Below are 27,628 nucleotides of genomic sequence, written 5' to 3'. Positions count from 1 at the left end.
CTCGTCACGGTGTTGAGTTTAACAAGTAACAATCGCGTCGGGATTTCCATACGAACCAATAATTTTGCTATTTACGTGACAAGAAGAGATTCGACTGCGAGCATTAAATCGCTTGTCCTAAAATAAATCGTTTTTGGTGTACGTCGGCAAGCTTTATCAAATTTATTCTTATTAATTCAATTTCACCACTCGCGATTTTTAAATCGACTGCAAGAATAAAAAAAAGCTTAAGTTTCCTTTAAACATGTCACGAAATAAATCACTTTCCGAATACGTCAATCAGATTTGCTGCGTTTTATCTTAAAATTCCATCGAGGTCCTCCTTGAGATTCCCATGAGGTTTCTCGACGCGACCAGTCGGCGAAAAAGGCGTAGAAATACGCGAAGAGCTTAAAAAAGGGGACAACTGACCGACAATTTTGTCGTAAGCACAGTAAGTAGGTAATATCGATCCTGTTCTGCGAGCGGTTGGCAAACGGTCGGTTATCACCACCAACGTTTACGTTTATCGTCATCGATAACAAAGAGAGAACCTGTTATTAAACTAATTATCACGAATCCCTTTCGGTACTGTATAACGTTCCGATAATTGTCGGTGATTATGCCACGTAAACGTTTCTGCGCAGTCTGGTGAACGATAACGAATTAGGTTCGTATTCGTCGTTTGTGTACCTACGACGATAGAGTACTTTCGTGATATATGCGGGTGACAAGCGTTAGCTTAGAATCCTCGTCAAACAAATTGAAGAATATCTTACGACTTGTCTGTGATTCGAACAAAATGAAATATAATATTCTTTGACTATTTTGTTGTATTGGGCTGAAAAGTGATTGGTTCTATTATTTCCTAGATTTAGAAGCTTCAGATTATATGTTTCATAATTTTCGTATATGGAGATTTATATTTCTATTTTAAACTTGGCGAAAACTTACCGAAAATTTGTAATTACGATGATATTGTAATTATAATATAGTTATAACGATTGATTGAATTATAATATAATTGTAATGATTAATCGAATCATAATTGAACAATTATAGTGATATTATTGGAAGCAAGAGTTTCTTTAAATTATTTGAAAGAAATGTCTATCCAAGAATCGACTCTGCTAGAGTTATTATACAAAATAAAACATTTTTGTAACATAATTTTCAGAGGAGGAGGCGCCGTTAAACTTAAGTACCAAACCTAATGACGTTTCGTCCACCATGAACCGAAAGAGTGAAATTTGGTCACCAGGAACAGTCTGCGAGAGGGAAGCGAAAGAAACCAGGATACTATCATCCAGGAGTCCATCGTCCACGCCTGTAATCACTCGACAAATCCATCACTCACCGTTGACACCGCCCTCCTCTTCGGAAAGGACATTCCAAGTGAGTTTTCTATGTCAAAACGTCTTTCTTTTTTTAAATCTTGAAGAAGAGAAATTCGAGGAAATATACATATATGGGAAGAAATATAGTTCATTGTTTTACAAATTTTGTTTTCCTAACAGATATCTAGCTCTAAATTAACGAGTCAGGTATTTTTCATCTAAAATAATTAACCAATGAGAAAATGAAATAAGAAAGAAGCAGATCCAAATCTTTTTGTAAATTATTATCAGATTCTAGTTGTTTCTTCGATTCAGATGTCTTATACTTTCAATCGGAATATTAATTCCAAGTTAAAACGATGTTAAATTAAAATTAATTGAACGATTGAAAGATTATTCGGAACGGTACCTTTGCCCGAAAGAAATCAATAGAGAAAATGGAAAAAGGACAATATCACCTGATGGAGCTAACTCGAATCGTCGTCAAACAGTAAGGTGGTGAAATGTTTTCAGAGAACACGACGAGTATCGCTCTAGGAAATCTCTACACGACCACCGTGTTCTCTTCTTGAACACTCGGTTGATCGTCAAAAACAAATATTCGCATTTTTGTGTATTCCTTTACGAGCTTCGTAAATAGGCTTTCTCCGAGGTTCGATACTCTCCAGCTCGTAAACAAAATCACGGTCAAGCAGACATCTACTCGAATAGCGTCAATTTTTCCAAGATTTTATCTAGATTTATCCGTTTTTTCATTCCTTTTCGCGTTATTCCATTCTTTCTCTTTTGCTTCCTTTTTTCTTTTTCTTTCATTTTTCTTTCTGCAAGGTGTTTTAATATTAAATGTTCAATTATGTTAGTATTCATATTTTGCGAATGTACAAAATTTCCCAGAGTTACGTTAGATGGATGATTTTTTTAAATATCAAGATACTTTTATAACGTTTTCACTTGGAAGAAACAATTTTTCTACAAGTCGAAGAACGCGTGTCCGGCAAAGTGTATAATTGAAATACGTAAGAAATAATTGGATATATTTTATTGCATATAGATAACTTTTCCATTTTTCACTTGAAACGACGTTTTTAAAATAAACTGCGAGGACAACATTGTTGACAGTCCTTTTCTGCTTGAATTTATATCTCTATCAATATTGTCACTCCCTGCGTTGCTTACGTGTATATTCGCTTGTATAATAATCTTGTCACGCATCTCTGTAAGTAGTCATTTTTCTTCTGGTAGATTCTGTTGCTTTTGTTCTAGCTGAAATGAAAATGTGTTTTATCGCGCCAGAACCTTTGAAGCATCATTCCGGTTGCATAATCGTATTTGCAACATTTAGAATGACGAGGAATAAGAAATGAAAAAGTATAGTTACGAATTTCTCTTCCCTTTACCATCGAAATGATCATAAATTTATCGCAAGAATATTATAAATCAGTTTTCATGTCTCATTTATCTTTTCCATCGAATCGATCGATAAATCAATGAAATTATATATGCATGTTGTGCTATTCTAGTATATATTATACTTACTATATTATACTTTATATAACGATTAAGCAATAATAGCTTTTTATTTTACATCTTCTATAACTGTAATTCGCTATATTATTAACAATTTCTATTCTCAATTTTTCTCGTCGAATCTATCAATTCGTTCAGACGCAATATTTTTACCATTATGCTCCTATTATCTTCGTTATAAATATTACCGGAATTTTCTACAACGATAACACTTTTTTCAAAATAGTAGTTGGAAAATTAATACCAAAGGTATTAGATTATACGCGAGCGATTTCCTTTCATTTTGAACGATATTTGATACACTACACAGGACCACAAAATATCCACAAAAATATCAAATCTCTGTTTAGCTTTCGCTTTTGTAGTGCGACTGATTGCGAGTGGAACAGAGCTCGACGAATTTACATTTCGTTTTATTTACATCGTCGACAGCTACACAGTAAAACCGTTTTTAGTGGCCATATTCCAATTTCGAGCAGCGCCTTATATAATAACCGGAGCGCGAATTCTCACGCATCTGTGAGAAATTTGGAAATTTCACAGAATGCAACGTAACAGGGAAAATTACGTAAAATAGCGAAAGTACGCTGCTTTCTATCCTACTTGATAGACAAAAGGATTTTCTACCGAACTTCCACTTCCCAATAATGTACTGTAGAATCTTTACTACAATTCATTTATTTACAATAAATGGATTAAACAGACGTTGGTTAAACAGAAAACGATGGTTGTTTAACGTGAACTAATCACAATAACGTATTCTAATTAAGACAACTAGATGGTTAATTGGCAAGTCTCGTCACCACGGATCCAACGCTCTCTCTCACGCGGAACACACTCTCTCGACAACGCAATTCGCACTCTCTGACTTCTCAACTCACAATCTCTGGCTTCTCAACTAACACCGACTATTAATTCGTCTTTGTCCCTTAGCATCCCTTTGTCTTTCGTCTTAGCCCCACCACGCGCGTGTTCCTCAACCGCTCGTAGCCAGGGTCACGCAGACCTTTTCCGCGAAACTGTTCGATCGAAGGACCAACGATACATTGTTGGGCCTGTCGGCACTTAGGCCTCTCGTCCACGATACTACAGTACTTTGAAAAATATGAATTCGCGTGAAAGTCCACGGTAGATCATGTTGATGTTTATGCAGGAAATGTGTACATATTCTCCTGAATACCTCGTTTCGTGTTTTACTGGAGTCGTGGAAGGGAGAGCGAATCCAAGTGTGGAGCGTGCGGTTTCCGTGTCGTGGAACCCTGTCGAATTTCCGACGAAAAGAAAACGATGCGGTTTGGGAAAAATTTTGACGGCGAGCTCGGTTTCGCGACGCGGCGCTGTCAGGGCGGGCCTTTTTTCGCTGAGAATCAGGATCGTATGACGCGCGTGTGCCCCAGATATCCTAATATGTCCGGTGGCTGTTACGTGTCGCGCGTAAAACTGCGGCCAAGCGAGTTTCTACTTCCATTCAATCAGCCGTAATTTCACCGCCGCCTTTTGTCGAGTTCCGACATTCGTCAAACGCTTGACCCGCTTCTTCGCCACGTCATGTCACGGTGCACTTTAGGGCACTTGCGCCACCGTTCAGCCTACCATTGCGTGACTCCCATGGATTTCACCTGGAACGTATGCAAATACGAAAATCGAAGGGATGATACGCGCAGCCAGAATTCACCGGCTGATCGACTCACCGATGAAGGGGACAGTGTTTTTACAATAAGCTTGCCAAGCTTTCAAAGTTCTAGTCGTAGCTCCAGCTGTGAATCATAGGATTCTCTGACTTCGAATCCTGATCTGTAAGAACTAGGATCCTTCCTTCTCGTATGTTCGATACTTCGAGCACTTGGACCGTTCAAACTGTTCATACGTTCGCTTAAAATTCATCGGACACTTTCTGTCTTTCATAAAACTTTGACATTTCGTGTGCAATCCAGTTCGTAGGAATTGGGATCTCCTGTTTGTAATTCACTCAGGCTATTAGAGAAGCCATTAATCAGTGAGGATTTTATGTTCGTGCGAGGTAATGGTGCGGAAAATTGTCGTTGATTTCCTATCCCCTAAGAATTTTCTAGTTTCTCTTCGATCTTGTTGCAAGATGTTTCGCGCAAACGATCATTTTCTTCTATACCACTATCTTGTACCGTATCCGTTTCTACTGTATTCATAACGCGAAGGCAACGTTTCGAGAATGTTAAGAAATAATGTTACACGTATACGTAAGTATACAACGCAATCAGTCGGGGATGAATAAAAACGAATGAACGGAACCAGCGGTTAACCATTTTTCTCAATCTTTGTAAGCGGCACATTTTGACCTGAATTTAATACCTCGCTTACAAACATCCCGCGATATTTCGACTGCAGTCATTCGACGTGTTATACCGTTATGTACGAGAAGGCAGATTCCGTATATTGTTCGAAGATATCGTTGGAAATTGTACAGCAACAGCCCAGACCATGATACTTATTACAAGAGTTTGGTACTTTATTTTTCTGGCATTAAAAGTTATGTCTTAACTGCTTAATTCGGTACGAAGGCACAAAAATTGTACGACGTTAAATTTTATACGCCCGATAACACTGGATCTTATCAGATATTTTATTTAATTTAATGTTATTTAAAACTGAATGATAGAAGAGGCGAACATGAACATAAAAATTCCGTATATGAAGATACGGTGGGACAAGCGAGATAACAATCTTGCTTTTTAACGAGCGAAATTTCTATCGAATATCTGCAAGAAAAATTGCTAAATACTAACTTGAAATTTGATTTCGATGCCTAAGATATTTATTTCGATAGAAAACGAGGATTAAAATAACAAAGAATATTTTATAAAATACAAGTCGTTGCGAAAGAAAAAATACACGCGACTATTTGAAGCTGCTATACTAGGGGAAAAAATATCGTCGCTGATCCATCTTCTTATTCAAGATGATTAATGGACACTTTGCATGTGTTTTAATCTTTGAAAAAATTTATTTGAAAGCTACAAGCTATTTTAATAGATAGAAGCTTTAACAGATACTGTAATAGATGCAATGGTAACGATTAAATACTAACGCAATACGTAGAAAGTAGAAAGATACGATAATAAATAAACAAAATAATGTTTTTAATCGTTTCATCCAGCTTTTTTAGTAAATCGCGTATGTAAAGTATTTGGCAAAGCGTAAAGAAAGAGAGAAACAAATTCTCGTAATTCTTTTGTCATCGAGACTAATGAAAAACCTGCTGTATTTTAAACAGAAGAAGAATGAGTTCTCGTGACGTCGTTGAACGTCATGCTCGAGGTCGTTTTGATCGCGCATTAAGCGTTCCAGAAAGAAAATGAGATCAAAGAAGACACGGGACGTTTTTTTGCCACGGTCGATACTTGTTCGGGGAAACCTCGAAACGGACGATTTATAAGCTCTTCGGAAGCCATTACACGTTCTACGGTCTCCCAGAGGGGCACGCGAACGAGTTTCGGTGAACTTCTTCGGTGTCGTCCAAATGCAGCAAGCGGCGCATCGTAAGCTGCATTCTGCTGCCACTTGATCACAAGAAAGCATTCGAAATTCTCCGAGAGCGTTCGGTTTCATAAAACGAGCAGTGAAATTGGGATGCATGTGAAATTATGTAAAATGGATATCGTGGAAGATTAATTATTTCAAGTAACTCCATTTCTGCCGATAAACGTATAGCGATAGATCAAGTATACCGATAGGAGAAAAGAAAACGAAGAAAATTTGCCATCGTGTGTCGCAATCGAAATTATAATCTGAAATTGAAGGGTTGAAAGAAAATTACGTTTCACAAATGGACAAGTGTTTCCGCAACTTCTTAAATATCCAAACGACGTAAGGGCATGTGAAAAGAATTGAACGAGCTGAAACATCGCGACAAGTTAATATCGTAATATCGTTCCTTATTATTGATCGGTGAGGGATGTGAATCATGCGTAGTCGTAGCTCTCTACCGGTACCGGTGCACGCTCGTAATAATATCCCGCTGTAGCGGTTTCGTACGCGATTCCACGCATGTACCTACGCGTGTATCGTGAAAAGAGACACGCCTAGGTCGACAGCATTGTCAGGACTGGCGCCCATGTGACAATAAGCCCGAGGAGAAAAACCGAGGCTCCGTGAACACAGGTGCGCCTGCCGGCTCGACGTCGTCCGCCTTCTTCCTTCCACATTTTTCATCATCTATACCGATTTCGATTTCTCCAGGTCGAATCGTTCGTTTATCTTCATCGTTCAACAGTAATCAATTACATATTTTCCTTTCTCCTTTGTTTCTACTGTAATTCCTTCAGACTACGTTTCAGTTATACCAATTACCAGCGAATATTATTTCGTTGATTTTTCATTTGGTTGAACGATAATTTGGGAGGTAGAAAGAAAAAGTCGTGAAATAATTTCACTGAGAAAATGAACTTCTTGTAAATTGATTTATTAGGGTGGCAACTAAGTGACATTTTGTCATTAGGTGGTATTGACAAAATCCGCAATCACTTAATTGCCAATTCAATACTAGGAATTTTATGAAACTTCAGTATCGTGGATCTAAAAGCACAGAGATCAGAGTAAATTTTACATCAATTTGAGACGTGTTTTACAATGAAACGTTTTAAAATATTCAACGAATATGATACTATGCAAAGTGTATTTTTATGATGAGAAACTTGAAACAAACGCATGGAGAATATGATGAAGAATATGATACCTAGTCAATAGTTATTAGACTTGGTTCAACTTTCTAAGATACCCTTTTATTCTGTTACAGTGTAAACAATGTGGAAAAGCCTTCAAACGTTCGAGCACTCTCAGCACTCATCTTTTAATACACTCTGACACCAGACCGTATCCCTGTCAATATTGCGGCAAGAGGTTTCATCAGAAATCAGACATGAAGAAGCACACTTACATTCATACCGGTGAGTCTCGTAATTAAATTATTACCTAAGCTATTGAAGTGTACAATGACCATAGGGGAAAATATGGTGAATCAGATTTACCGTAAAGTAATTTTATATTTCAATACACTGTTGATATTCAATACACTGTAGCATCAAAAGAGCCTTTTTATTCTATCTATTTTTAACTATAACCGATCTTAACTATAACTTCACTAACTGGACGTTATAAAACGAAAGAGTCGACTTATTTACGACTTAAATATTTTAATTATTATAAAATGGGATCGTTTAAGAACAAAAGTATAATTGTTAAGACAAACAATACTTTAATATCTACTAGAAGGAGAGGAAATATTTTTTAAATTACAAAGCAGCTGGAAATACACGTGTTTAGGTTTAAAATGAAATAGAGTGATAATTTTGATAAACTGTTACTCCGTAAAATAAAAAGTAGAGAATGTGATCGTAATCTCTCCATGAAGTCTGTCTATGATTCTTGCTCTGTAGTCTTCAAATAAATTATGGAATTTTTCCAGCAGTATCGTTGCCAATCGATGAAACAGTTGCCGTCAACGACATGAAAAAACATATTTCAGAGAAAGTTCTTCTCGCGTTGGCGCGTCTGCAAGCGCAACTAGTTTTGTAATTGAAGAAACTCTGACGTTTGTTTTTCAATTATTCACGCGACTCGTGCCGCTTCTAATATGTTCGCTCGCTTCCATTATTCAGCTGACCATCGTTACGATCGTCGAAAACTGCAAATATACGTTGCAACATGTCGGAGACATGGCAACTAGAGTTCGCAACTTTGTCAAGCTCACCACTGTCTCGTCACTTGTTACCTCGTGAAATTCCCATTGGAACGAAACTCCTCAACTTTTTTCAACTTTTCTGCCCCTCGTTAGTTTCACTAAATTCATATCGCGATGATACCTTTGTCCCCGATACTATAAATTTTCATTCTTTTTTTTCATACAATTCGTCTCGTCACGTTTTTCACGTCGAAACGACACCTTTCGTGAAATTGTTCACGTTGAATCGATTTTCCTAGATTTTTTACCATTTTTCCTGTTGATTTATTCTAGGCGAATGGGATCAATGACTTAAAACGATGTCGATATAACACAAATTCCTCTCGTCAACGCTACGTTTTTCACATCGAAACGACACCTTTCGTGAAATTGTTCACGTTGAATCGATTTTCCTCAATTTTTTACCATTTTTCCTGTTGATTTATTCGAGACGAACCGGATCAACGACTTGAAACGATAGCGATATTTAACGTGAACCGAGTTCTAATTTCGATCCGATATTTTCAATATACTTTTCAAACAATATGTTTCGTGTTTCAACGCTTTATTACAAATTAATAGAGCCTCGAAGAATACCAAACAATATAACAAACTATTTAAATTGTCAAAGGAGACCACGAACTAATTGCAAATTTTCGAAAACCGACGTTTCACATACACCGAACTAATATTAATCGACCATCGTCCATTCGATTTCCGTCGAACAGGTAACGTAGCTGTCGTCGACGAAACGAAATTACGCTTATCACGTCGGATACGTGGCATGCACGTTCGCTGGGTGTAACGATACCGAAAAAGCCGGTGTCGTGGCTCGTCCTATAGACCGCGCCTTTTTGATCGACGCGACGCGTGCATGTTAATGCGCACTATATGTATATGCACGTGTAATAGAACGCATCCTCGGCCAACCACGATGATACATAACGTCCTCGTCCCTCTTTTACGCTCTAATATACATACTGTTTACGCGTGCACCTATGCACGGGCCTATCGCCGACGCTTCCTGAGTGTCATATGCCTGTGAATCACGCATGGTCATCGTATACTTTGCTATTGCGAATTGATCACGATAGAAGTTACGGTTTGTTTGAAAGTAGAATGAAAGAGGATCGTTAGGTATAGAAAATTATGCAATTCTTACATATTTCTTTGATATTAAGTTGCAGTTGAATTTTATTAATGATAGAACTTTAACCCTGTCAATGTTAATTGAAACGACGATGTGGTGAAATAAGTGTGCCAAGTAGTTGCAATGAAACACGTGAAGGAACATATCGACAAATAATCGACGTATATTTTAAAATGGAAATTATATGGATATCCCATCGTGACATGTCATGCAAAGCATAGATATACTGTTCCCTCGTGAATTGAAACGGTTATCTCTGGAAATATTTTTTAAACCTTTCAGGAAGGACAAAATAAACTTGGACAGTTAATTCAGCGCACACTTGGTACGACGTTAATCTTAAAAAATTCATCGTTTCGATGGTAAAAAGCTTTTCAAATGACGAATAGTACGAGTCCGATGATACGATGTCGTTTAAAAAACACGATGACTTGGATTTCTTTTATCGAGAAAGAAACTGTCGTAATAAAAGTTTAAGAAACAAACATTTCAAAGTTTCGTATCGAGATAAACGTTTTTATATTAAATGTGAAAATAATTAAATGTAAAAACTTCTGAAAGATTTGAAAAGGATCTATAAGAATATAAATAAATAATAATTATATAAGACGTATACGAATTAAAAATAACAGATATTAAACAAAAGATTTTTTCCTTAGACGTTTCACGATTATTTCTCGAATTATCATGTTAATGTATTAGGAAATAAGATACATAAATGTGTCTATAATATTCGTCACGAGCAGACCTTAATGGACTTTAGAACCGACCCTGAACACATTTGTTATTTGTCTAATACAATACTCGAATCATATTCATGAAGATGTACCAACACATTCTCAAGAAATCACTAATACAATAATGCATTAAGCATACACCTCTGTTATAGCCCTTCGTGATATATCGACAATTATTTATACATAATTAATCGAAGAAGATAAATTGCGAATGGAACGATTATCTGGACGTTTCGTTGCTCGACTATTTTATGAAATTTGTATAAAATATGCAACTGTTCGAAGTAGGAAATTCATCGTTCATAAGAAAGATAAATGATAAATCAAACGATAGTATTCGTGTGTTCAGATATTAAAGAATATAGTGGAAAGCTTTTCACTTCGATTTTCAACGTATGTTGTTCGTGTTACAATGCTCGTAATTTTCGCTTAATCGAATTCATCGTTTCAAACGCACAATAAAGAAAATTATACCAAGCAGCGCGTACAGTGGCTCTAAAAGCTACTTGCACGTACCTTATTTTCCATCGAAGTGTCTTTTTATCTCAAAACGATAATAACTGATATGGAATTTGATATATTTGGACCAAATTAACTGCTATTTAGATATTGTATCAAATTTTGTCATTAGATGGTATTGACAAAATCCGCAATCACTTAGTTACCAACCCAGTATCTAAGAAAAGAGAGGAAAAAGTCAAAAGAGATAATATCACGGGAAAGACGTGGAAATTTGGAAAATTGGGATAGTTATTGGAAAGAGGAAGGTGTAACCTCAGATCAGGATAGATCGGGATGAATCATGGGATAAATTCGGGAACCTAGAGCATTTAACGAGACAGGGCAGAGGAAAACGTAAAAGATGTCAGGGTTGGAAGACGTAGTGAGCGAAAGGCAGGATAGAAAGATCGTAGAATAGCTCGAGGAGGTGCAAAACAAAGGAGTAAAAGTGAAGAGAAAGATATGGGATAAGCGGACTAAAGAAAGTTTTAGCGAGGGAAGAAGGTTGAAACAAGTAGGATAATTAGTCGGTAGAGTAAGTCGAATGGGAGGGAAAGAGAGAGAGTGAATGATACAAAGTGCACGGATAAGATAGCTTTGTAAATATAGATATTTGTAAAAAAAAAAACCTGCAATTCTCGGCTGCGAGGCCGAATAAAACGTATTCAATATTTTTTGTAGCCACTGTATAAATATCACGATGCCTATGTCTATTCCTGACGAAACGATATTACGTAGTAATGTAGATTGAAAGATGCATAAATAAAAGGAAACAGCCAATTTAATCTAAGAAGAAATCTTGATCGGTCGCGAGGGGAACATTTTAGGGACGATTTAATCGCGTTTTCCGATTCGAACGACCGGAAGGAGATATACGAATGATGGGAAACGTGCTGCTTGTCACGGATCGGGGAGTTTCCGGTTAGCCACGTGGCCGACCACGAGGATCGTCGTGTCCCTTTTTAATTAGCATCGGGCGTCGTAAGGGTTCGACGTGTACCTCCAGACACCTTTTATCCATTCGCGTAAACGATTCTGCCCTCGTTTCACGGAACAACTACTGATACAAATTTAATCGCCCCTCGTCGCGATTTCTTCCTATTGATTCATCGTTAAGAAAACAACGGAGAATTTACGATGGTTGCTTTACCGTTTTAACGTTCCGAGTGGTTCAGGCGGACATTGAATTTGTTGGCGAATAGACTGCGAACGTCCATGTGATTTTACACTTTTATGCATATTAATCGAAGATGTGGAATCCTGACTGTTAAACTTTCTAACGAGTACTTTGTTATGGAGTTTACGTAACACGCGTTCTACACATTTTTGCAATCATTCGTGTACCGTGTACGTTGCTTTGTCGGAATATTTCGAGAAAATTTCTTTGATAACGATTTTATAGAAAGCTGAGTTTTGCATTGTGAGATATCAAGCGAATAGAATTTATGGATAGAAACGAGCAATTCGTGTTTCCTCGTTACCATTTCCCTATTCAAATAAATAAATGGCACATTAAGTAAACGTAAGTATAAATTCTAGTTGATTTGTTTAACTACCGTAATTATCATTCGAATAGCATTTTAGAATATCAGTGGGAAAACCAGATTACACGCAAAATTATGAAATATCGAGTAGGTTTCTGTAAATAGGTACATAGAATATTGATAGCACAATTTTTCCTTTTAGTTAATTTGATTTTAATTGGAGTACTTAGAACTAGGAATATGAAACGTCAAATAGTGTTAGGTAAAATTCATTTTATTATAATATTTACAGAAGTTATTTAATGTATATTCGATATTTTATGAACCAACACTGGGTATTATTGTTAGTTTTCCTTTTAACTGCGTTTAAAAACAACTATATGTGTTTATTTTCACACATATAACATTACTCTACTATATACTCGAACATAATGGCGATAATCTATAAGGTAGCACATAATACATTTACGGTTTTAATTATCGCTAGTTTTATCAATGACAATTTATGTTATCCAGTTCTCGGTTGTAGCAGCATATATACACACAAAATACATACTACATACGCAGTGTATCGTGAGTTGATCTATACTTCAAAACGTGCAAAATTTGACTAACTTGTCATAATTTTAATTTATCAACAAAATCTTCAAAGTAATTTGCTTGACTAGTACGAGACTGGATTTTTCCCGGCATTATTTATCGTATTGTTTGGTTATAACAAAGAAGATGTTACGATCAGAGCTTCTTATAAACTAAAAAACCGATCATTTCTCAAGATACACGTAACCTGTGAGAAGTAGAAATCTTCGATTGCTACGAAGGACTGCCTACGATACGATACAATAATTTATCGCTTATAAAGAAACGACGAGAACTAACAGAATAAACGTTATTTAACAATGACATTTTCAGATTTAAAAAATACCTCCACTCGTTGTACAAACATACCGTTTGATCGATACATTCGAAAGCGTTATAAAATTTCTTTGCTCTGTCTCTGTGTTTGCACATGAAATTAAAAGTAACTCTTTATTCCAATTCATTATACTTTGGAATATTCCTATCTCCAATTTCCTAGCTGGAAACAAAACTCGTCTGTCATTGGAAAATGCCACATAATTAACGGGTGGGTGAAATATGTACAGAGTTATTGCGTAATGTATAACACCGAGACATGTGCACATCACACTTGCAATGTTTTCTTTACGTCCTTCTTCCCCTTTTTCTTTTCCTACGAATCGCTGAATTATTTCAGTAAGTAATTTCAAAATTGTGGGTCCCATAGAACGACAAGAGAATTTGAAACAGACTGTGTAAGCTTGGCAATTTCAAATAAATCTCTGTTTAGGTTTCGTTTCGTAACTGCCTTCGCAAAAATATGAACTCGCTGTCTACTTATCATTAATTTATTCATACCGTATACATTACATACCGTGTACATTAATTTCTATATTTTAATAATAATAATACGTGATCAAAGTGTTGGGACTTAGTAGCGTACGTACGACAGACTTTTCAACGTGTATTGGCTTCTCGTAGCGTTCCGATAAAAGCAACCTTGACGGATAATTGCGCTTAATTGCTGGGGAATTATAAGAACACCGCGTGGACGAACGAGCATCGAATTCTAATGGATCGGCGGAAAGTAAAGCGATTTAAACGTCAGATAACAGCCGACCAAGCTACGGTTTCTTTCTGAATATTATTTAGCTTTTTCGTTTTTGCGATTTAACTTGTTGATTAGTCACTAAAGAGACGGACACCTAATGTTATGTTTCGTTACACGTGTAGCACGTTATCGTTATGTGTCACGTTTGAACTAGTATCAGTATTTAATTGTTGCTATTAATAACGTTCGGTATAATGCGACGAAAATTGTAAATGGAAGTCGCGAAGTACTGGCTGATTATACAAAAGAAATTGTAGAAACTAGATCGTTTATCATAAAGAATGATATGTGATTAATGACTCCACTTATCTATATGTTTTAATGTATGCCACAATGTAGGAATAAAATATAGGATATAAGTTATGTTCAAATACGCGAAATCTACAATAAGCACATTGCAAATTAATGCCATTTCCATGTACACAATGCTTCTTTTACATTCCATATTCATATTTAGTATTCTACATTGTGTTATTTTATTTTTTATAATAATTAATAGCATCAATTAGACGATAACGTTTACCTGGTAATTTGTACATCTGTGCAAGTAAATTTATCGAGTTTTATAAAATAAATATGTCACTGACTAAACTGATTTTATATAAAATATACTTCTGAGTCTAAAGAAGAGATTTGAAATTTTCTGAAGCCAAAACACGTTCCATTTCCATGTACACAATGCTTCTTTTACTTTCCATATTCATATTTAGTATTCTATATTGTGTTATTTTATTTTTTATAATAATTAATAGCATCAAATTAGACGATAACGTTTACCTGGTAATTTGTACATCTGTGCAAGTAAATTTATCGAGTTTTATAAAATAAATATGTCACTAACTAAACTGATTTTATATAAAATATACTTCTGAGTCTAAAGAAGAGATTTGAAATTTTCTGAAGCCAAAACACGTTCCATTTCCATGTACACAATGCTTCTTTTACTTTCCATATTCATATTTAGTATTCTATATTGTGTTATTTTATTTTTTATAATAATTAATAGCATCAAATTAGACGATAACGATTACCTGGTAATTTGTACAATGTGTTTGTACATCTTTGCAAGTAAATTAATCGAGTTTTATAAAATAAATATGTCACTAACTAAACTGATTTTATATAAAATATACTTCTGAGTCTAAAGAAGAGATTTGAAATTTTCTGAAGTCAAAACACGTTCCATCCAGATTATATTCCATCTCTACTTCGTTGCCAATTTTCTACAGAGCCACCTAGTATATTTGCATAAACATCTCCGGTCTAATCGTTACAACCGTTCGAACAACCAAACTTTTATATCATGGAGAATATTAACTAACCGGTTTAAAATTCATACGCTTCTCGATGTCTGTTTTTCGTTTTTGCTATCGTTGAGGAGAAAGATATATAATCTCATACAATTCACCGGCATGATATAAGACTAGGGTAAAGGATATTCGACGACTACCGGAGGGCATAAATGAATCGTGAGGAAAGATTCGTTGAACTCGAAGAACAAATTGTACTCTAAAATACGGCAGCACTGTAATAATCCTTTGGGTAATAAGTAGAAACCCGGGCTGAACAGTGGTTACACGCAGTTTGTAAATTGTTTGCCGGACTTTTCTATAGCAAAACTTCCCCGTATAAATAATTCCTGTGGGAGATACGACACGCCTCGTCGTCACAGTATCCACCCTGTTCTTACCTCTTCGCGACAACACGTTTGAAATTTTATTTCACATTTAATTCTCAACAAAATACAACAAATACAAAACATTCTCAGCATCGTTTCTCCTATGATCGTTGTAATAATCTCATTTGCGTTATACCTGAGCAATTTTAAGTAATATCATCATATACGTTTTACGAGAAAACAAAGTTAAATTTTGTTTAAATCTTTCTATTCGATCCGTCGATCATACGAAGAAATTGGCGAGATTATTTGGATAATAAAAATAATATCCACTTTTTGCCAATAGAAATTGATGATTAAACGGATAGAATTAAAAGGTAGAATTGGAATAGTAGAAATAGTAGAAGGAAAAGTAGAATTTAGAAAACATTAAAAGAATAGAATTATTCTCAATGATACTCGAGTTATAAAGTACAAAATACACGCAGAATTACGATACATTACGCGTCATACGTTGTTGCATCTCTTTCTGATTGTTGTGGAATTTAAACAGAAAATAGGGAAAGGAAGAACAAGAAAACGTCTGGATAGAGAAATAATATAGCTATAGTTCTTTCGAATAGACAATAGGTGAGCAAGTTTCCCCTCAAACCAGCGATATAAGCAATTGAAAATAAATATAAGAAAGACATAGAACAGGAAGCAGCGATCTAAGGGAGGTTATCGCTAAAGTTTTACATACATGCGATGGTCTTTCTTCGTTGATACACGCACATCATGGTAAATTGCATACCCTAACATGTACTTTCATTGAAATTGTCCTCTTGCCTGGCAATAGCCGATGAAACATCACTTTATATCGAAATGAGTATATCGAGGAATTTTATTGTCGTGTTCGCATTAAAAAGTTTCGATTGCAGATTCTTGCACTGTCCACTCCACTAATCTATCACATCGAGTTATCGTTATTAGACGATAGTTTACTGCTTTCTTTTCTCTATCGCTTACTAAAGCAATATTTCAATTAAGGCTAAAACGTTCAATTTCGTGTTCGTATGAAAATTAGATTTCCTACTTTCCATTTCGCTTTATTTTATTATATATTCGTCGTATAATAATAATAATAATGAAAAGCCATATCAGTCGACTGTATCTTGTAATAATTTCTTAATTTTAGTATCAGAATACGTAAGCAATATACAACGTAGATACTCGTACGAATCATTGACTCTGAAGAAACTTTGAAGCGAGGGACGAATAACATTCCGAATCAGACGATTTCCGATACATGAAAATCCACTGTTGGTCGGCGACGTTGGTCCCAGATAATCCATGCGACGCCATTACATGAAGTTCATTAAGCGGTCGCTGCATAATTAAACTGGCGGGCTGCTACCAAAACACACGCACGTGTCGACACACACGCGAAAAGGCCGAGTATCCAGTGCTATCATTAAAATCGGCCACGAAGTAAACGTTTCAGACGGTAAATATTTAAGTCGACCGCTAAGGGCTCGGTAATGAGAGTCGAGATGGATCGATACATGGCCACGTACGCGTACAAGAGGACGAATACGCGCGTTCATCGGTTGCTGACACACTTGATAAATATTACCCATCGGCTGAAATTGCTTTCAAATTTCCTCCTTCTTTTGATACACCTTTACGCGATTGTACTGGCTTGGCAACTAAGCGATCGCGGATTTTGTCATTAGGTGATATTGACAAAATCCGCAATCACTTGGTTGCCAAATTAATGATTCTATGGCGAGTAATTCTAACGACCGGTCGCTTCCTTTTTAACGTATTTTCGCTGCGGTGATCATGCACGCGCGATCATTCACCCTCGATGATGAGATTTTCTAAAAGGCAAAAGGTGCAGGTCCTGTGTAAATTTGGGAGATCGTCGTCTTTCAGTTGAACTTTCAGCAGTTGGAAACGATTACGATATCGATTTCGCTTCTTAAGTTATGATTCTGTGAAACTTTTAGTTTAGATAGTTGTTATTTTTGTATTATAATTCTATATTCGCCCTAAAGGGAAGAAAAGGTTGTAGAATTTTACAATTGAAATACGATTATGTTATATATTTTGCTAACAATAGTTCATTTCTTTTTATTGTACAACTGTTTACTGGCAATGATTTTCGATATTACGTTACATTGGAATGCTAAGTTTTACAAAAATATTGATGAGCAATCGTATGTTGTAGAAATTTCTACAGCTTGATAATTTTTTATTGAATGTTCAACGTACGGTAATTGCGTTTATTATGTCATTAGAAAAGCAAGGTAATAAGAACCACTTGAATTACCACTTAATCAGTGGGATTTCGTGGCTTTTTCTACGATTACTCGATAAATTCCGATACTGTGCGTATCATGACGCGGAAACATTTGGACAAACAGAAGGATCACGATTTTTGCCGGCTGTGTTTTCGAATGTTTTTTCGGCTCTGATCGCCAGTTGCAACGTCGAGTTTATCAAGCCCGCATACAATTTCACGAGTACACGTCACATTTTTGGCGTTATCTGTCGCGCAAACACAGACAGGAATCACGAAAGGAAAAAATAAAAGAACGTAACGCGGTGTACAGAGATCGCAGAGTCCGTTCAAGTTCAAGTATAATTAATTAACATCACAGCAGAAACGCAAACACGATAGAAATAGACTCTAACGATTGAACGGTGAAATTTTAAGAATCGAACTTATTGTAGGCGAAATATACACACGTATTAAGATTCGAACGGAATTTAAAGTGCACAGGTAATTTTTTCAAAGTTGCATTTGAATAACGAATATTTAATGTTATCTATTGCCCTCAAGATAAACTTGAAAACAGCTTTTGTATATTTTTTGAAGGACGCGAATTTTTATTGCTTTAAAATTACTCTGAAAGAAGCTTTTCTATATATTTTAAGATATCGCAACAATTTGTTACTTTTCCTAGCGATCTGTTTCATTCACCGTCGTATAACAATCGATACGTTAATTATCTTTTATATTTTATTATATTTTATTCGCCAATCACCTTGACTGAAACAAAGAATGGCCTCTTTAATTTTGACTCATAAAATAAGCTTAATTTCAATAAAAATGATAAATTAGTTGAAAGAAGTGGTTATTTCAGGTCGTTACTTTTTATTTTCATTGCAAACAAAATTTCTCCAAGTATGATCTTGATTAATCAGTTTATTTTAAATCCATCCAGCCGGTCGACTAAAGCAAACAAAATCAAACAAAAGATTCACAATTGATCGGAATTTCCTTTATCGCTTTTATTTTTAAATCATTTCATTTCAAATCAAACTTTTCTTTGTCTGGCTGCGTTGTCAGCGTGCTAAATGAATTCGTAAGAAGATGAATTTGACATTTTTTTTTTACCCAAGCCATAGTCTAGGAAGAAACTACTTGCAGGGTAATGAAAAATTTATTACTCCGTGACGCTTTCACTTGGGAAACTACAAGATGAAAATCGTTTGCCCGCCGTACACCGTCGAAAGAGCTTTTGAAAAGACATTACACTTCCGCTGCAATATGTTGTTCCTCTGATATGCAAAGTGGAACTCTTTAGCTGGCCATACAGAACGTTTCTGTGATCGAAATACATATAAGCACGCGACTGATTCTGTGTCATTAGGTGTTTCCTCCTCTTCATGGGGAATTTCTCCTGTTAGATTCTTACACACGTTATAGTAAACGCGTAAAATCCAATGAATGCTAATAACTAGATTCCGTATATTTATACGAATGCATATTTCCAAGAAAATAATTAGAAAAATGGTACCTGGATAGAAAATTAGTTTACTTATTAAATATTATAATGGATATTTTTATATACATACTTACAGTGGTGTACAAAACAAATTTTAAATAATACGAAGAAACAGCATAATTTTAGAAAATATGATTGTGATTGACAGATGAGAAAGAACAAGCAGCAGATATAATGCACCAAAATAAACAACTCGTTACCAACATAGTTTTCTTTTGTTCGCCATTGTAAATGTAATAGAACATGCTTTACTAATCAAAATATCTCATTTCCTAAAAAATAGAAACTTTGTAAGTAATACGAAGAAACAGCATAATTTTAGAAAATAAGATTGTGATTGACAGATGAGAAGGGGCAAGCAACAGATATAATGCACCAAAATAAACAACTTGTTACCAACATAGTTTTCTTTTGTTCGCCATTGTAAGTGTAATAGAATATACTTTACTAGTCAAAATATTTCATTTCCTAAAAAATAGAAACTTTGTAAGTAATACGAAGAAACAGCATAATTTTAGAAAATAAGATTGTGATTGACAGATGAGAAGGGGCAAGCAACAGATATAATGCTCCAAAATAAACAACTTGTTACCAACATAGTTTTCTTTTGTTCGCCATTGTAAATGTAATAGAACATGCTTTACTAGTCAAAATATCTCATTTCCTAAAAAATAGAAACTTTGTAAGTAATACGAAGAAACAGCATAATTTTAGAAAATAAGATTGTGATTGACAGATGAGAAAGAACAAGCAGCAGATATAATGCACCAAAATAAACAACTTGTTACCAACATAGTTTTCTTTTGTTCGCCATTGTAAATGTAATAGAACATGCTTTACTAATCAAAATATCTCATTTCCTAAAAAATAGAAATTTTGTAAGAAAACTCAAACTTTCACCAATCAGATAATTTTATTGCACGGAACATTTAATGTTCGAGTTACTTCACGCTATGTGCTATCTTTAACGGTACCGTAGAATCCTGTTCGACTTATTGGAAAGCATCGTTAATAATTCCTTTGTGTAATATCGTCACCTTCGTCTATCAATCTATTTAGAATTGTGTCTAAAAAATCGTACGCTGACGTAGCTATGTTCGCCATGTTTAATTTACGGGAAAATCATTTCGATAATAACGTAGCACCACTCGATGAGGATACTCGTGTAGACAACCATCTTTCATTAGTTATAAAAGGGTTAGGTAGATCGAAAGCCGAGCGAACAATTACGATAATGGTATTTTTCCTCGCGTCGTCCTAAGCGGTGACACAAACGAACCAACGCTTGTGATAACAAGGCGTCATCATCGTCGCGTTCCGCCATTGTTCGTATTTATAGCGGACCCGATAAGTCCGATGATATATCGATGCAAATCGATTCGCAAGCAATATATGTACGCTGACTGAGAAACGAAGGAAAACGAAAGGGAAGCCGTGACCATTGCTGGTGACATTTTTATCGCTCTACAAGAGAGTGTTATCGGTCGCCTCTTTCATTCTCTTCCGATACACTCACGCTTTTTTATTGATTGCAAGTTGGTACTTCATTCTCTTCTTTATACCTCTCTAATTACTTTTGTATTCATCTATTTTTATTCTTTATGGTACGAATGGTAATAAGTATAGGAGCGATAAGAAGTTTCGTTTAGATCGGTTGTCATATTTTCCTTCCAATTTTCACTCCTTTCCAATTGCTTCTAATTTTTCATCAACAAGATTCAAATTCAAGAATGAAGCATCGAACATCACGAATCGAGTAATTTACCACTCGGTCTGAATCGAAGCATTGGAGTCTCTTCATGGGTAGATTGCTCATCCTGGAACATAAAGGATACAAGGACCTAAATCGTGAATATTAGTTCTAATTGCTGATTCAAAAAGGAAACAGATAATCATCTTGTATTTCCTTCGTTTCCATCTCTTTCCCACTTGACTTATACTTGTTCCTTTTTCTATTCAATTTATTCTTTCTTTTCTCCATTACACATTGCTATTTCTCACCTCTCTCTCGCTCTCTTTCTCTCTTTTGCTTTTACTATCCGTTCTCCTTTCACTGCCATACTTTTTTTTCATCTTCCCTATTCCTTTCCACCTTCTTCTCCCTCTTTTTCTCTTTCCCTTTTTTCTCTTCTTTTCTGCTGTATCTCCCAGCAATCTTCTCTTCTCACGCTGCTGTTCCGTTCACTGTTTCCCCTCTCCAAATCATTATTATACACAGCAACGATCTTTATACATACTTAATAATCTTCTCGTCTCTTCTTACACCCCGTGCACAATTTCTCTGCAAATAATTATTGTACATATTAGCCTATAGTCGATCGAGAAAATGTCACATGTTGGCCGTGGATAATCGGAAAAACGAGCAATCCACGAACCTAACCGCGATGAGAATTCCCTCTTTTTTTCCCCTCCACACCGCGAGTTTTTGCACCCTCAGAGATAAATGTCGCACGATCACGGTGACGTCGGCCAGGACGAAAATTAATTTCTTCTCGATAGAATCTTAACGACGATGGGACCCCCGCGGTACGCAACTTACGTATGAGCCGTTTTATCGGCATTTTACAATCGGTTCCAGTGTTTGCCTGGAATTTTTCGAGATAGAGAAAGAGAGGTTAACCGGGGCTGTTTGCACGATTTATCGAGACGATCATCGTTAGACGACCGCTCGAGGTCTCCTCCGAACGAGTTTTTCCTCTTATCGGTAGCCCGATCCGCATAAAAGATCGTTCTTAAAACCAGGTTGATAATGGTTCTCGAGCAAATATTTAAGTTTCCTGGAATTTTCTTCTACACGGTTCATCAGCGGAACTTGGCGGACGTTCGCGCTTAATAGCCATCCTCTGTTTGCTCGGAACGTCGTGCGCACTGAATTACACCCTGATATCCGCTCGGACATATTTAAAAACAGGTATTTAAAAAGCAGTTAGAGTGGTACACTATGAATATTTAGAGGCAACCGTATTCAACATGTAACGCGATGTCGCGCCGCTTGAAATTTATTCTTTGCTCGCAATCTTTATAGCTCGTGGACTGAGTTATAAGCAGTATTCGATTTTCACTCTTTTACTCGCCTTTTCTCTTTATAGGAATTTTTATTATTGATATTCTAGTTGAGACATACACCGACAGTAGGAAGACGAAAGATAACAGAACCTACCAACCGACTTACAGCACACAAAATAGAATACAATTGAAACGTTGTTGCGTGTTATTCACTGTCCACGACACAATCTCACGTATCAAATTTGCTGCTTGGATCTAGGCAGCCAGTTGTAAATATGTCGTAAAATAGGAAAAAAAGAGATATTCTAGTTAATATCTTTGTAGGATGGTAGCGTTGAATCGGTGAACTAATAAACTCTGTTTTCTAGTAGTTCATCGGGTTTGTTTTGTAAAATGTATTGTATTCAAAAATTCTTTTTTTTAATTCGCAAGAACAGTTTAAAGGTTTGAAAGGTTGAATCGCCTGAAAGAAAAAGAAGCGCAATGGAAGACACTTTTCTCGACGTTGACGTAAACAGATTGCTCCAACTGTCGGCGACAAACAGATCGCCACGATTTATAGGTTGATTCAGGTGTGCTCAGCTTCACCTTGACTCATTATTCCAAATCGCGTTCGACTTCTTTCCTCGCTCGTTAATCGAATTTGCAACCTGCTTCACGATTATTTGTCACGATGAGTAACTGTTAACGCGTGAGATACTTTGTTGCCAGAAATACGATGTTTGCAGTTTATGTTCAAATGCCTTTATATATATAACATAGTATAAATGAAAAATCGTTAGGTTTAGCAAATTTCATCTGACAGAGGATTTATTAATCCTGTGGCATAATTTGCATCATTTTAGCCTCCTGCCTCTGTTGCTATTTATCGCGCAACAGTGAACTATTATCAACTATTCCACACGATGTAACTATAAATCAAAATTTTCCTTAAAACAATTAACCCTTTGTAGTATGACTCGACATCAGCTTTTATCTCAGGAGCTCGTTTGTCGCTCGAAAGATTCTTGGAAATTGTTTCAAGATATATCATACACTTAAAAATTACAAAGTACAACAATAGTGTGAATAAAACTGGTATTTAAGTGAATTTCTTTCTTCCTTTATTTATTTAAATTGTTATTTTTTAGTTAAAGTAAAAGCGTTGGGAGCTGCTGGTAACGAAATTGAAAATTCCCAGTGCAAAGGGTTAAAGATCCTCTTGCTCGTTGAAGCAACACGTAGCAAGGTTGAAAAGGAACAAATATAAATGTTGAAGTTTAACTATCGCGAATTATAAGCACAGAGAAAATTATAACATATGATAGGGAAAAACATTTTGATTTATTCAATTCTTTGTCTATGAAAATATCTACGGTAACCAACAAATATACTAAAAAAAGCTGGGTAAAATCGTCAGAAATGATAAATAATTGTTTAAAGAACAATGTGAAAGTGTTACGAGACAGAGGAGACAGTAAGCTCGTAATTGACTAACTGTAAAAAGAAAATGAGTAAAAATAGCGAGTTTCAAAGTTTCTCAAATTTCTAACGTGAAACCATCCGTAAATCGCTGTTGCAGGTGAGAAGCCACATAAATGCGTGGTGTGTGGCAAGGCGTTCTCCCAGAGTAGCAATCTGATCACGCACATGCGCAAGCACACGGGCTACAAACCGTTCCAGTGTGGTCTCTGCGACAAGGCGTTCCAGAGGAAGGTGGATCTGCGAAGACATCGAGAAGGACAGCATCCAGCCGCGCCGGCGCTCGATTATCGCTCGCTCCAACTACCCTCGCAGCCCGCCAACGTCAAACACTCTCCACCTCTACAACCTGCCCCCGGTTATCACATGATACCTGTCCCCGGTAATAGTTGAGATTCTTTCACGATCTTGTCACGAACACCGTCTGCCTGTCATTTCCTTCTTCTTGCTCTTTGTCCCCGCGTGAATGCCGAAGAGGCACAGTTGAAGAGAGAGAAGAGGATCGTTGGAAAGCGATTGTGGTGAATTTGAAATAAATTTGCAGATAAGTACTATACATAGCAAAATGAGAGATAAGGAAGAGATGGATATGCGGATGCAAAGTGAAAGATAATGGATGGATAGGATGATATAGTATATGTGTAGGGTGTTGAGAGGTTTGTTGAAGATAAAAAGATAAGAAAAAGAGCGTGTGTTATTAGTATCAAATAGATATGAAATCTATTGTTGTTTCGGTAACTGCGGTAGATTTGAAATTCAAGTATTCTTTAGGGATGTTGCTATAGCTACACTTAGTAAAGCTACACTTTGTTCAGATTTTAACAATCCTCGGAGAAATTCCTTGAAGAAGAAAAATTCCAATCGAAAGAAATATTATAACGTTAGAAATCGTCCCCAAAAATGAACTACTCTTAATTACAATTGCTACGTCACAAATGAAAGAATCATATTTTAACAAATTTCATAATTTCCAGTACAACCGTATAATTTCTGTACAACGATCGTACGTTGTACAGAAGAGAACTATCGTTTTTCCAAACGACTCGAATCACATGTTTCCACATCTTTGGGACATTACATTCTTTCTCAACACCCTCTATTCACGCTCGTATACAAAACACGGAAATATTAAAAGATCACAAGAACAAACGAGGAAGAATGCTCGTTTATACGATGCACGGTAGTTCGATAGAGATTGAAAGCGGACAAAAGTACGACCATCGTGATCGAAGAATCACACATTCCACGAACAATCGCTTATATTTTGAACGCAACAAATTTGCATTTTCTATCGTCAAAGGAAGATTCGAACTGCGTAACGAACGTATTAGATATAGGCAGACACCTGTTCCAAGTGGCTGGCTCTGTTAATAACCGGTACTTGTATACCTGCGAGCTGTTCAACAATGAAAAAACGCCTTAGGGGAGGCACGCTTTTGCATATTTCTCGAGCTAAACTAGCGGTCCTCGGCGAGTGTTACGAGATCGACCACTGTTTTGAGGTAGGGAACCTTCAGCCGTCCATTATTGCTGTACTTTTGGTATGTAACGTACATGTATATATATAAATATACATCTTATATAGATATATATATTGACAAAAATTATATGTTATATATGTATGTATGTATAATTATATATATATAATTATATATATGTATATATATACACGCATTCAAGCAAGCAGATACGTGTGTATACATATGTACACGTATATACGTGCGTGTAACGTACAAAAATACGTATTTAGGAAAAATTAAAGAAATTATAGAAGACTATGGAATTGTTTAGTTTAAAAAAAAAAAGTATTGATTTTCGATATTACGTATGAAAAAAAAGAGGACGCTATCGTGTGTTTGCATGTGTGTACACATGTATCGGCGCGTATAAATCCGTATAATACTATATCCGAGCCAGCGTTACCAATTGCACGTGCAGGGTTTTCAAATACTTAGTTGTATGCTCATTTACATTTAGAAGCGATTTTGCTAATCACTTAATCGCTCGAGTGGCAATGTGTCGAGTGAAGTATAATTCCGTAGATCTTCGTATTTCATATGAAAATATAAAAACCATTTGTTAGTGTTGTAAGAAAAATGTATAAACAATCTTGTAACATATCTGATCTTTAGAAAACCTCGTTTTTCCTTTAAAGATTATTAAAATGAATTTAAAATGAATTCGTTCGACGATCAAATCTGTAGGACGAAAAATAATTGAATTTGAATCTTGTAAAATTTGTTATGCTATCGTCATCTCTAAAAGAGACGACAATAACGAAGATACAGTATAAAGTGTAGTTAATTGTAATTAAATTGCCACTCGAGAGATTGGAAAGTAAGAAGTTCTTTCGAAGTGTGTTTTTATATAATAATTAAATATCGATCGAGTATCGATTAAATGTACAGTCGTGCCGCAATAATCACCATGCTGCCCGGTATTTTTCATATTTTTTACTATTTCTACCTCCTGCAATCAGACTCACGAGTGGACAGAAGGTCTATTTCAAAGGAACGTGTCTTATTTAAATTAGTCGTTTTTATTAATAACGCTATTTCATCGTACTTTTTAGTTTAGGAATTTTTGATCGCAAATACGAAGATGAATTATTATAAAAAATAAGCAGATTTTTCTTAATAAAGCAATGTAATTGCTTGGCAATTATTCGCGCGATATTTTTAAATATGTACGAAATTTATATCTAGAATTGTAAAAAATGTGTATGGATAATATTAATTTTATGTTTAGGTAGAAATCTTATTTTTTATTAGCTTGTAAAATTGCTTTTTCGAAAAGTATAGAAATTATAAAAAGAATTGTATTTTCCAAAACCAAAGAAATGTTTATTCATCTTGTGCAATTAATATTAGTTTTATTTAGATTCTCATAGAGAAATTAAATGACAAAATCTCATGTGCTTCTTATTTGCGATAAAAATTTCTGCTTAAATACCGAAACTCCACCGGTGTCATCGAAAGCAAAAAATAGATTTTTGTTCGAGGAAATGAACAAAAAGACGCGCACTTTTAAACTCACGTTAAATTCAATCTAGTTGAAAAGAAAATCCCATGGATCGGAAACTTGTATCTTTTTATCAGCAATTTCTCGAGCTTAGAACCACTCGTTGAAGAAATTATTAGTTAAGCGCTGTTCTTCGATACGTTCCGCCCTTCAAATTGAACTAATTGCACAAAAGTAATTGCGAAAGGAGAAAATTCGGGGACGATGTATTGTAAATAATTTTATGTTCTCGTCGAATTAGGAGAGAAACGAGGCAGAAAGGAAAAAAAGGACTAAACGATTTCACTAGAAATTCGATGTCTGGCAAAGAATCATAGCGGCTAGAGGACCAAAGATATATTATAAGTCGGACCTAGTCGAATGGTATTGTTCGGGTCGAGATGAAAATTCAGTGAAAATGTAAAAAATCGCCAGGCCCGAAAATTCACCAAAGACTTTGGTCCTTTTTTGCGTACGTACGAATTGTATTATATCTACTATTAAGATTAATCGATCGTCCAATTGAGAGCGCAAACTTATGAAAGCGAGATATCACCGTAAGAACCTGATATTTTTTCAATGTCTCTAATTACAATCGTCGAAATAATTGTTAAACCGTGCGATCGCGTCTTATGGTTATGACCGTAATTATCGAATTTTAATACGTCGACGAACAAAGAGTTGTATT

The 27,628-nt window shown here is 35.8% G+C and overlaps 1 protein-coding gene across 2 annotated transcripts in view; it reads left to right on the top strand.

The window, feature by feature from the left end:
- LOC138186859 (uncharacterized) overlaps positions 1-24,432 on the top strand; it is a 71,248-nt gene extending 46,816 nt beyond the window's left edge. For both annotated transcript variants that reach the window (XM_069127115.1, XM_069127114.1), the window contains 3 exons: positions 1,157-1,374; positions 7,615-7,765; positions 24,041-24,432. In XM_069127115.1, the coding sequence (XP_068983216.1) occupies positions 1,157-1,374; positions 7,615-7,765; positions 24,041-24,333 (662 nt within the window). In that variant the 3' untranslated portion in view covers positions 24,334-24,432. The remainder of the gene's footprint in view (positions 1-1,156; positions 1,375-7,614; positions 7,766-24,040) is intronic.
- Positions 24,433-27,628: the final 3,196 nt, after the last annotated feature.

Source organism: Bombus flavifrons, chromosome 14 (genome assembly GCF_040668555.2).
Source record: "Bombus flavifrons isolate JBK064 chromosome 14, iyBomFlav1_principal, whole genome shotgun sequence".
Classification (NCBI taxonomy): Eukaryota; Metazoa; Arthropoda; class Insecta; order Hymenoptera; family Apidae; genus Bombus; species Bombus flavifrons.
Note: the sequence above shows the minus strand (reverse complement) of the source record. Positions and strands in the feature narration are given on the sequence as shown.